The following is a 13,007-nucleotide window of genomic DNA, read 5'->3' as shown; positions in this document are numbered from 1 at the left end:
GCCATAAGAGAAGAATTGCACGACAAACTGGCCAATTTGCCCTGTACGGGAGACAATCTATTCGGAGAGCGTTTTCATGACACAGCAAGCTTAAAGACCAAGCTCTAGCGGTACAATCATTAATGACTCAGACTACCTTCCCGTCTTCCAGACGATACTTTAATAGTTCTCGTCGGCAACAGTTCTCACACAGACCCTATCGTTCTTACCAACAGTTCAGAACACCATCATATTCCGTGTATCAAAGGCCACAATCACATCAGCCTCAACAGCAACAACAAAGAAGGAGAAAACAGAGGGGTCAGCGACCACAAACGCAACAAACAGCAGCCCCTCTAAAAACGACACAATCTTTTTAAGTTCCTGGCCGCAACCACTCCCTGCAGAAGCGCCCCCGGAAGAATAAGGGCACACTTCTCCGCCTGGGAGACCATAACGTCAGACCAGTGGGTACTAGAAATTGTAAAGAACAGCTATCAACTTCAATTTATAGCCAAGCCCACACTTCATTTGTCCATTCGAGGGTCACAAACATTTCATCCCCAACTCTCCCAAGAAATAACCTTACTTCAAATAACGGGCAATCAGACAGATTACTCAGACGGCCCGTTTCAAGGGTTTCTACTCCCCATATTTCCTAATTTCCAAGAAATTCGGAGGCCATCATCCAATTCTGGATATTCGGGAATTGAACAAATTGCTCGTCAAGGAGAAATTCAAGATGGTATCATTAAAATCAATTCTTCCCCTCTTACAACCCAACGATTAGATGTGCTCCATAGATCTGAAGGATCCATATACCCATATTCCAATCCATCCATCCTCATGGCAATACCTTTATTTTCAATACAAACATTCCATTACCAGTACAAGGATCTTCCCTTTGGCCTTTCAGCAGCACCCAGAGTATTCACCAAATGAATGGTGGTGGTGGCCTACTTTCAACAACAGGCTATGACAATCTTTCCATACCTGGACGACTGGGTCGATAGTAGCCTTGACTCCAACCCTACTGCAGGAACATCTTCAACAAGTAATCAGTTGTTTACAAGAATTGGGGTTAGTGATCGACTTTCAAAAATCAACGTTGCAACCTACTCAAATTCTGCAATTTATCGGAGCTCGTCTGGACACCACACGCACCAAAGCATATCTCCTGAACGACAGGAAGCAGGAAATGCGTCACCTGCTCCATTCCCTACATGCAACTCAGTAACCAATGGCTCGGGAAATCTTAACAGTCTTGGGCCATATAGCAGCAGCGAATTTCACTGTTCCCAACACGAGACTACACATGAGACTCTTACAGTGGGGTCTAAAACGCCAATGGAAGCAACATTTGCAACAGTTGACCAAATGTCTATTGCTTACGTCGCAAATGAAGAAAGATATCAACTGGTGGCTCCTCCAGCCCACATTAGACAGGGGAGCATTGTTCAACCCTCCGCCACACAATGCAGTCCTCACCACCGATGCGTCACGCAAGGGTTGGGGAGCACATCTAGACCTGTTCGAAACACAGGGCCTATGGTCAGTATCGGAGCAAAACCTTCAAATAAATTTACTGGAACTCAGAGAGATACGCAATGCTCTATAGACTTTTCAAACATAGCTGCAAGATTGAAGAGTCATGATCTACACTGACAACCAAGTAGCGATGTTCTATATAAACAAACATGGAGGGTCTGGTTCCTGGTCCCTCTGCAAGGAAGCCCTCCAGATCTTCTACCATGCACATAGTCACTCCATACATCTGCAAGCCACTTACCTTCCGGGAGTGGCCAATACCAGAGCGGCAGGTTGAGTCGCATATTCCACCCACACGAATGGTCGCTCAATCCAGAAAGAGTTCCGTCGATAGACCTGTTTGCCACAAGCCAACACTCAACTTCCACGGTTCTGCTCAATTTGACCCAGTCACCTACGGATTGCTCAGGATGCCTTCCTCATTCTGTGGACATCCAATCTCCTGTATGCCTTTCCGCTGATTCCACTTATCACCAGGACAATTCAAAAATGCATAACGGACGGAAGTCAACTGATCCTCATTGCCCCAGCTTGGCCCAGACAACCATGGTTTTTTTTCTATGTAATGCCTTTTGGCAATTTTCATGTTCTGTTTCAATGTAAACCGATGTGATCTTTATTTCATATAGGAACACCGGTATATAAAAATCTAAAAATAAATAAATAAATGGTACAGCTATCTCTTACGCCTTTCGATCGAACCTCCGATTCGACTACCGGATCGACCAGATCTTTTAATTCAAGAGCACGGCATGTTCCTTCACCCGCTCCACTCATCCCTCCATCTGACTGCATGGAGAATGAGCGGACACTATTGACTGACCAAGGTGTCTCAGCTGCAGCCCAAATGATTCTTCTGGAATCCAGAAAACCATCAACCAGGCGCAGTTATAATTTCAAATGGAAGTGTTACTCTACCTGGTGTACAGCAAAAGGTATTCCACTGCTCACCAGAATTACTCATGGACTATCTCTATTCCCTTTACATGACAGGCTTGGCAACATCATCCATTAGAGTTCATCTGAGTGCCATATCAGCCTCCCACAGGCCAGATAATAATCACCTTGTCACTGGACATCCTTTGCCATCTCGCTTTATCAAAGGCTTAACACATCTTTGACTGGATCCATGGAACCCCAACATACTGCTAGAACAACTCATGCTCGCATCGTTCGAACCATTGGCTTCTGCACACATCAAATACCTCACATTTATTTATTTAACACATTTATTTATTTAACACTTTTCTATAACATAGGGTATAACTTAAACAAGAACAATTCACTAGAAGCGGAAGTTACATATAACAAGGGTAGATAACTTGGAGGCTAGGCTAGTCAGAGGTAAAGGACAGTAACTGAAGACAACTAGAAAAGGCAATGAAACAAAAGAAATGGCGGCTTAATTATAATGTCTAAACATGACGGGGCGTTAGCCGGTAAAGCACCTGTTCGAAACACAGGGCCTATGGTCAGTATCGAAAGTTGTTGTCCTCGTCGCAGTAACATCCGCAAGACGGGTTAGTGAACTTCAAGCATTAGTTCACTACGATCCATACCTGCAATTTTACCTCAACAAAGTGGTACTCAGAACTCATCCAGCTTTTCTGCCAAAGGTAGTCTCTCAATTTCACCTCAACCAATCCATAGAGCTTCCAACTTTCTTCCCAAAGCCTCCTTCTAATGACAGGGAATGCTTATTACACATGCTGGACTGTAAACGAGTATTGGTATATTACGAGGAAAGAACACAAACGGCTGCTCGTACATCTCAGCTTTTTGTCTCCTTTAACCCGTCTTGGATTGTACAGCTGGATTGTACAGTGTATCCAGTTTTGTTATAACAAACGGAACTTATGCCTCGCTTCTATTCCCCGTGCTCATCAGGTCAGAGCCATATCAACTTCAATAGCACATCTCAGGAATGTGCAGCCAGTGGACATCTGCAAGACGGCCACATGGTCATCTCTTCATGCCTTGACTTCCCATTACTGCCTAGACAAACTGTCAGCAGCTGATGCAAAGCTACGACAAGCAATACTGCAGGCTTTCTCAACTTAACATACTTGACTACCACACTTCAATGATCACGCAAACTTAATGCAACTCTCCTAATGCGTAATCGGGAGCTTTGGACTCCCATGGCACCATGGCTAATTCAGCCCTGCTATCAATGGGAAAAAGCAAGTTTGCTTACCATAAACGATGTTTCCGTAGATAGGATGAATTAGCCATGCGGCCCCCTCCCCCCTCCCTCGTAGTCACCTTCTATTCAGCTACTCTCAAGCTTAGATACAGACTGAGGAGAATCTGTTACTTTCCTGCGTGGGAACACACGCGCAGCCACAGAGACTGAAAACTCTACACTCTGCTTGGTAAAGCTCCGCCTCCCGGACCCGATTGACAGATCCCATGACAGCATGGCTAATTCATCCTATCTACAGAAACACCGTTTACGGTAAGCAAACTTGCTTTCTTCTGAAAATGGAGTCCCCAATGTATGTCACTTTGCAGTCAGTTCTTTGGTAGTTAATATCACCAACAGCAGACTCTTAGTTACAGAATCATGTATTAGAAAATTATATTTACTACAATTTTCTTGAATATGGCTGTATTAGAAGTGTATGAATCCTACAAATTGAACTGGAGGTAGCAATTACAAAGAAACATTTTCTCTGTCTACAGGACAGTGTTTTAAAATAAAATAGTTATATTTGCTTGTATGGAAATTTGAATGGAAAGACTAACAATGTATTATCCATTCTCACATTTCTCTGGAGACCTGTCTGTATCACTAGGAAAAACTAAAATCCCTCCATCTGCGCTTGCTCCGCAGGGAACTACCATATGTCTTTTTTTTTTTTAAAACATATGTCTAATCCTAAGAGTTCTAACTCCAATGAAATGTACTACTGATGGGCAACAATGTCCTCCCTTACATTTCTATCAGAGTCTGCAATATTAACACTTCTCAAACTGTCTGCAGACACTTCTCAAATATTTCACAGACTCAGGGAGACAGAAGAGCAAAATGTGATATGCAGTTCCAAACTGCTTTACCTGTAAACCATGGAGATGGTCAATATGTAGCAAGTTCTGAGTACATATACTAGCATCTACACAGATAGAAAAATACAAGACAAGACAAGACAAGACCTAACATTGATTCCTGAAGCCTGCCATCTATGGCCAGTGCAGCTCCTATAGCCACCATAGAGGAATAACAGCTTCTATGGCCCTGTACAATTCTTACAACATAAATGGTTCCCTTTCCTTTGTACAGCTGTCACTCATAATTACACCAGCATTACTAACCATGCAAGAGAGTGAAGCTTATCCATTAGAAAATAAAAATATCGAATTAGAACCTAATTTTAGAAGCGAACATCTAATAAGCCAAAAGATAAATATGCATGAACACATTTTTTTCTCCTCCTAACAAAAAGGTACTGTATATCTAAGGCTAACTACAGTGGTTCATAACAGCACCATTTAGAAAACAGTTTTACTTGTGAAAAGAATCAATCTCCAGGCAAACCCAGGGGTTATGAGGTATTATTCACATCTTCCTTCAATGTCAGCCTTTACTGTAGAACCCTTACTGTGCATTCGCTCTGAAGACGTTACTATTATTCCATAAAAGAGAGGCAAGAACCAAGTTATGGCTACACACCATTTTTTTGCCCAGATATGACTATGTCCTGAACAGAACCTACTGTGAAAAGGTCACTGGAGAGCACACAACAATTATATGGAGTTGGAAAGAACATACGTTGGATAAGACTGGCAACAATAACAAAATAAGATTTCATCATACCTGGTGTCAATTTTATCCTAAATCCATTTCCCACGAGTCTCAGATCTGAAAAGTATGCTGATCCATTTAATTTTGGGCAATCCTTCTCCATACTACAGAGAGCATCCATATAATGTGATCCACCAAAAAGACTGAAAACAAAAAATGATTATTTCTTTCCTGAAGCTGAACACAACTTTGTATATTGAAGCAAAATGTGGCATGTGTTTGCATGTGTGTCAATTCAAGGAAGTGTTGAGGGGGCCATAATTCATACAACTACTGGCTTTCTATGCTGTCTTGAGGCAAGACCTTTTCAGGCCCTCTTTGCAGTAATTTCTGTAGAATGCCTTATGTCATTGCTGATTTCTTTATTCAACTTATGCATGTAACTTTCACAGCAACAGAAAGTTATACACAAGTTTTATGGCATCGGGAAAACAGATGTCAACTATATCATATGCTACAAGAGAAAAAAAGACAGGACATACACATGCACTGAAAAATAAAGATATTCTCTCCGGCTGGTTCACTAAGACTTACTCCTATTCAGTGTCTATGGGAAGAAAGCTTAGTAACTCAGGCCCTTTATTAGTCTATAAGGAAGAAGTCATGATGTTTGTTTTTTCAAAATCACTTAGTTCTGAAGGGGAGCTTGATACATATAGCAAATATGTAATAAGCACTGCTCTAGTATAAATAGTAACATGTACATTAATTAATGATCCACATCAAAAGCATATTCGCTAATTACTAGGCTGCCCGAAGGTCTCATGTTATTAGCAGGGCTTAATTTGTAGACAAAAAGGAAGTGGAACCATGAGGTGGGGACGAGATATGCAGGCCCAGGGTCAGGTGTAACCTGTACAAAGGTATGTGACCAGAACCAGCTGTGAACTCTCTCAAACCCATATACGAATCAAAACCATGTGGCTGTTATGTTCAGGGTAGATAGCTCCAAAACTCTTTGATCTTCTTTGCTTTCTCCAAGTGTTGAGGGGGCCATAATTCATACAACTACTGGCTTTCTTCTGTTTCCTCAGGGGAGCCAGAATATATATACATAACTGGCTCTGTTCCGCTTTCTTGGATCCCAGAAAAAGGTATCATCACATTGTTCTGGGTTCTTCTGCCAGAAATTACACCCTCAGTAATGGACACACAAAGTTTGAATTAGCGCAAGTTTAAAAGCTGTGGGCAGTAGTGCCATTTATCAGTGCCAGGCTTGAAGCCTTGACAATTGGCACTACTGCTCACAAATTTCAAACTTGTGCTAATTCAAACCCTTTTTCGAGTCTGTTCTTTGCTTAGCAGTGTCTGCTTCAGTATTACCCTTTCCCCTTCTGTTCCCTGCAATACAGGAGAGGAGGGGGCTGGATTAGGGAGCAGAGTGGCTTTTTTCTTCTCTCTGTGTTCTAAGCTCAACCTCTGCCTTCTCGTCCCTTCAGGCTGCTGGGAGTGGAGGAGCTGGAGTAGAACACCCCATTGTTCTGCCTCTTAAACCTGAAAAGAAGTGCCGGAACTGTGTTCCAGGCCATTCCCTCACAAATTAAGCCCTGATTTGCAGTTACATGATTCTGTGAAAGAGATATCTCATTAATATGCAAATGCTTGAAAATCTGTGTATGTTGCATCCATCCATGTGTGCAATACTATCTGACTAGCCGTTAAGCATTTTTTTTCAGTGCATTTCCTTCCTACTCCCTCCCCCTCATTCTCCCTCCCACCTCTATTCTCCCTCCCTCCCTCTCACCTTTCCCCCTCTCCTCACCTCCCTCTCTCCTCCCTCACCTCACCCCTCCCTCCCCTCTCCTCCCCCACCTCACTCTCTCCTCCCTCACCCCTCCCTCCCTCCCCTCTCCTCTTTCTCCCCTCTCTCCCTCACCTCACTCTCCCCTCCCCTTTCAGCTCATCCGCAGACAGATCTCCGGGGGGGGGGGGGTCCCTCCCTCGCGCAGCGCCGCCGCTACTGCTCCTCCCAGCGCCATTTTTTTTTTCAGGCACGCTCCATTCTGACCGACGGGCTCGCCCGCACATGCGTGGTAGAGCTGCTCTCTACTGCGCATTTGCGGGCCGTCGGTCAGAGCCCATTTATAAGGTAGATGGCTTTTCAGACTAAATAAAAGCTACCAGTCTTACAATACTGAGGACTAAAAAAATGTCCAGTAATTTCCTCTTATTTCTTTGACTTCCAGCCCGACTGGAACCAGGCTCTACTAGGGCTCTGATGCTAATCTTCACAGCTATTTTTTTAAACTTTCTTCACAATCCTCAGTCCATAAAATCCATGGCCCACAAAACATGGCTCTCTCCAGAACCTGGTCTGTTGGCACCCCGATTCCAGTCAGTGAGTGCTGCGGTCATTGAACAAAGGCTGGGACTCCTTCCCTCCCAACTCCAGCCAGCCAGATGGAGAAGCAGAAGCCAAGCTCGGGAATCAAACTAATCTTCTGCATGGGCATCAGATTATCATTAAAAAAACAAAACAAAAAAAAACTCCAAACATTTCTCCCTGATCCCAAGACAAAACTGAAATTCAAATGCCCTGTCCTCTAAGTTGCACGTGCACAAAAATATAAATGCAGTATTCCAATTATTATACTAAAATATGCAGTTTTATAATCTTCTATATAGTGCATGTTAAGAATCCCTTCTACATATAATCCAGAAACAGCTCTACTCTAAAAAGAACTGATATGGTAATAGAAAGTAAATGTATTGTCCAGCCAGTCATAAAAGAAATGCATGTATGCTGCATGTTTGCAAAAATTCACATTTTTAAAGTGTATCACTCACTTTAAGGTGAATTTTAAAAGCCGGGCGCACACCCAAACCAGGAGATATGTGAATATTTTGGGCCGGCACACGCCAAGTGGATTTTAAAAGGCATTCCTGCTATGCGCACAAATGAAAAGTTCCAAAAAGGAGCAGGGTCTGGGCAGGGCATGGGCGTTCCTGGATTTCAACTTCAGTTTTGTGCACAAATACTTACACACACAGGCGCACACCAGGGTCCCCTGCCGCGTAACTTTACTTCTGCTATGGATGGCGTGTAAGTCACAGATCAGTGGGGTTTTAAGAGTCGGGGCTAACGGGGGAAGGAGGGCTATTAAACTTAACTGGACGAACTGGGAATGGACTGGGAAAACGGGCAATGACGGCACAGGTGTTTTATTCCCTCACTTACATGGTAAAGTGGAATTTGCATGCATAAGCTCACGTCCACTTAAAATTGCACACAAATGTATGTGTGTCAGGCTATTTTATAACATGCGTGCATACACACGCATATGTTATAAAATGGCCACATCCCTGGGCACGGCCTGATGCCCGTGCACCTGTTTAAAAGTTACAGTCTTTAAGGGGGGACTACATTTATGTGGAGAAACAGCAGATACTACCCTTAACAGAAGACCTGGAGATAACCTGCTCAGAGTGGCAGTTACTACTCTAAGTAACTTGCTAGGTCTTTAACTGCCTTCGTTTGCTATGTTACTATGTCTCTAAAGATAGTATTTACCTGGCTACAATTCAGGGCTATGGGTACAGGCTCCCACATTTGAAAGCTTTCTTTTAACATGAGATGCTTTCTATTTGTACAGTGCTGTGCACATCTAGTAGTACTATAGAAATAAATACAGCAATCCCTCTTATACAGAAACTCACAACAGAATTTTGCTTTAACAGAAATTTGATTTTGGGATAAGATAGACTGAACACACAGATTCAATATAATGGGATTCTGACCCAGCATTCTTCTCATTCTGTTGAGCCTTGAGCAGGTCACTTCCTGCTCTGCTCCAAGATAAAAACTTGCTACAGTCCAGAGCCATTCTGACAGTGCCTAAGAGGAAAGGAGAGGAAAGGTTGGCATATTGGCTGCAAATCCATTTCAAGAGAAGAATGCCCGGGACAAAAAAAAACCCGCCAGCTATGGTTCACAGCCTCCTTCCACGTGCTTCCTCATCCTGTGGGAAGTAAAAGCAAGTGGAGGTGTCTGCAAAGTATCTTATCTGAAGGTCAAAGCACAAGTGCCAAAAAGAAATAGAAAAAGCATTACTGCAGATGTAAACGTTTTAAGGCACTTTTGAATATGGTGAAAAGCTGACAAAAATATCTAAGGCAGTGGTTCCCAACCTGAGGTCCATGGACTCCTAAGGATCTTCAAGACCATCACATGGGGTCTGCAAGAAAAGGAGGCAACTGCTAAGCAGCTGCTAAGAAATAGAGAGGCTGACTGTACCTCTGAGGAGCTCTGCTATAAGGCTCCTGCTGCCTAATCCAATGCCAACAGGAGGAAGATTGCAGCTTCAAGAAGCCCAAACTGGAATGATAGGAAGGTGGAGAAGAGTGTGGCTGATTACCACCACAAGGAGTATGAAGCTATCATGTTGCCACCAGCATTTTAAACAGCCACTGCGCCACACAACCAGAGGCAGCAGCAAACAGGGTGAAGACCATAAGTAGCATTTCTTTGGACTTGGGCTGAGAAGAAGGAAGGTCTTTGGACTAGTGAGCTGACTCAGATCAGCAGCCTTCCAGAATTCGCTAAGTGACTTTTTACTCATTGTTATATGTATAATTGTGGTATATAATTACAAACATGTCTGCCTTGGTTATAGGAGGGGGCAGTTTTTTAAACAAACTAAAAGGGGAGCGTTTTTCTGGGGTTGTGAGAGAAAAAAGCCTATTCTAGCAACTGATGAAAATCCGTTTACAGAAGAGAATGTATGGGAAGAGCTAGACAAACTGAAAGGGCATAAGACCATGGGGCAGGATGAAGTTCATCCCAGGATACTGAGGGAGCTCAGAGATATGCTGGCAGGTCTGCTGCATGACCTGTTCAATAGATCCCTGGAAACAGGAGTGGTGCTGAAAGATTGGAGAAGAGTAGTGATGGTCCCACTCCACAAGAGCGGTAGCAGAGAGGAGGCTGGAAACTACAGGCCAGTTAGCCTCACCTCGGTGGTGAGAAAAGTAATGGAGACTCTGCTGAAGGAAAGGATAGTGAACTATCTACAGTCAGGAGGATTGCTGGCCCCGAGGCAATGGATTCACTAGGGAAGGTCCTGTCAGACAAATCTGATAGATTTTTTTGATTGGGTGACTAAAGAATTGGATTGAGGAAGAGTGCTCGATGTGATCTACTTGGATTCAGCAAAGCTTTTGATATTGAATCTACTTGGATTCAGCAAAGCTTTTGATCAAAACCCTTTTGATCAAATCCCATCTAAACTGCTTCTACTAATACCGGATACAATATCGAAAGCACTGGCCGACATCATCAACTGTTCACTTTCCCAGGGTATCTACCCAGACGACCTTAAAACGGCCTCAATTAAACCACTCCTAAAAAAACCGAACCTAAATACCAGCGATTCTAACAACTTCCGTCCCATCTCCAACCTCCCATTCATAGCGAAAGTCATGGAAAAATTAGTAAACTCACAATTATCGAATTACATTGAGGATCACCAAATTCTGTTCCCCAAGCAATATGGATTTCGCAAAGCATTAAGCACCGAAACCCTACTCCTTTCTCTTACAGACTTCCTCCTCTCCGGCATTGATAAAGGGCACGCTTACTTATTAATCCTTCTGGACCTTTCGGCTGCATTCAATACAGTCAAGCACCACATCCTTCTAAATCAGCTGGCAAACATTGGTGTAACAAGCACAGCACTGGCCTGGTTTAAAACCTTCCTGGAGAACAGAGGATACAAGGTCAAAATTCATAACAAAGAATCTCACTACTATCCTTCCTCTCTTGGGGTCCCACAGGGTTCCTCCCTCTCACCCACGCTCTTTAATGTTTACCTTCTCCCACTCTGCCACCTACTAACGAAACTAAACCTGAAACATTTCCTATTCGCAGACGATGTTCAGATTGCGATACCTGTAAAAGAATCCATTAAAAAAACATTAGATTTCTGGGATAGCTGCCTTCTAGAGATCAAACACCTCCTCACCAGTCTAAACTTAATTCTCAACTCTTCAAAAACGGAATTCCTGCTTATATCACCGGAAAACAACAACATCACTTCAAACCCACCAGCCAACCTTCAAACCGCTCACGTAAGAGACCTAGGAGCTCTCATTGACAACCGGCTCAACCTAAAATCATTCATCAACCAAACTACCAAGGATTGCTTTCACAAATTACATATCCTTAAAAGAATTAAACCACTCTTCCACACCCAGGACTTCAGAACAATTTTACAAGCAATAATCTTCTCTAAGCTAGATTATTGTAACTCTATTCTATTAGGTCATCCCTGCATCACATACCAAACCTCTTCAAATGGTACAGAACACAGCGGCCAGAATTCTGACTAACTCCAGGAGAATTGACCACATCTCCCCAATCCTAAAGAACCTTCATTGGTTGCCAATTCATTACAGAATTATCTACAAGTCCATCACCATTATCTACAAGGTCATCCATAATCATGCCACGCTCAACTTACAAATCCCTTTCAAAATACATACCTCCTCCAGACGCATTAGAGAATGTTATAAAGAATCACTTCATATTCCACACGCAAAAACCTTTCAACACAAATCCCTTAAAGACAGAGCTCTCTCAACAGCAGGACCACCTCTATGGAACTCCATCCCATCCGACCTGCGATAGGAACCGTGCCTACCGACGTTCAGGAAAAGGCTGAAAACATGGCTTTTTAAAAAAGCTTATCCAGACTCCAACTGATCCCCACATCTGACATCACCAACACACTGTTAATAATGGTTCTAAATAAAAACAATTCTTTCACCTGACTTCACCTTATAATCAATCACATGCTCCATATCAATTCTACCACATTGTAAATAATTGCAACATTGTAAATAATTTGCTGTCAGTTAATCTCCCTTTTCGCTTCTCTCTCTTCCGCTCCCAGTTGTTTAATTCCCTGTTTTATTGTAAATGCAAATTCCTCCAACCTTGCACTTGTTATAGTTCTCTGAGTTCGCTGTATATTGCAAACCCTGTTAAATGTAAACCGGTTTGATGTGATACCTGTCATGAAAGCCGGTATAATAAAAATAATAAATAAATAAATAAATAAATATGGTCCCGCATAGGAGACTTGTGAAAAAAAACAATAAGCTTAGGAGCGAGCACCAAGGTGGTGGTGTGGATTACAAACTGGTTGACGGACAGAAGACAGCGTGTGATGGTAAGTGGAACTTATTCTGAAGAGAGAGCGGTGTCAAATGGAGTGCCACAGTGATCTGTTCAATATCTCTGTGAGTGACATTGCGGAGTTTGTCTGTTTGTGGATGATATTAAGATCTGCAACAGAGTGGACATGCTGGAAGGAGTAGAGAGAATGAGAAGTGATTTAAGGAAGCTTGAACAGTGGTCGAAGATATGGCAGCTGGGATTCAATGCCAAGAAGTGCAGAGTCATGCATCTGGGGTGCAGTAATCCAAAAAAGCTGTATGTGATGTGAGGTGAAGGGCTGTTGTGCACGGAGCAAGAGAGAAATCTTAGGGTGATAGTATCTAGCAATCTGACTGCATTAACCACATCCCCTGGCAACAAATTCCAGAGTTTAATTGTGCGTTGAGTGAAAAATAATTTTCTCCAATTAATTTTAAATGTGCTACATGCTAACTTCATGGAGTGCCCTTAGTCCTTCTATTATCCGAAAGAGTAAATAACCGATTCACATTTACCCGT

At 42.8% G+C, this 13,007-nt stretch overlaps 1 protein-coding gene across 7 annotated transcripts in view; it reads right to left on the bottom strand.

Moving 5' to 3' along the window:
* Positions 1 to 13,007, bottom strand: part of PMS1 (PMS1 homolog 1, mismatch repair system component) — a 302,687-nt gene that overhangs the window by 67,070 nt on the left and 222,610 nt on the right. For all 7 annotated transcript variants that reach the window (XR_003857402.1, XR_003857404.1, XR_003857403.1 and 4 more), the window contains one exon: positions 5,345 to 5,475. Coding sequence is in view for 4 of the 7 variants with exons in the window: in XM_029606009.1 (XP_029461869.1) it covers positions 5,345 to 5,475 (131 nt within the window). In the remaining 3 variants the exon portion in view is untranslated. The remainder of the gene's footprint in view (positions 1 to 5,344; positions 5,476 to 13,007) is intronic.

This window comes from Rhinatrema bivittatum, chromosome 6 (genome assembly GCF_901001135.1).
Source record: "Rhinatrema bivittatum chromosome 6, aRhiBiv1.1, whole genome shotgun sequence".
NCBI lineage: Eukaryota > Metazoa > Chordata > Amphibia > Gymnophiona > Rhinatrematidae > Rhinatrema > Rhinatrema bivittatum.
The sequence above is the reverse complement of the archived record's forward strand: the minus strand, read 5'-3'. Positions and strand labels throughout refer to the sequence as shown.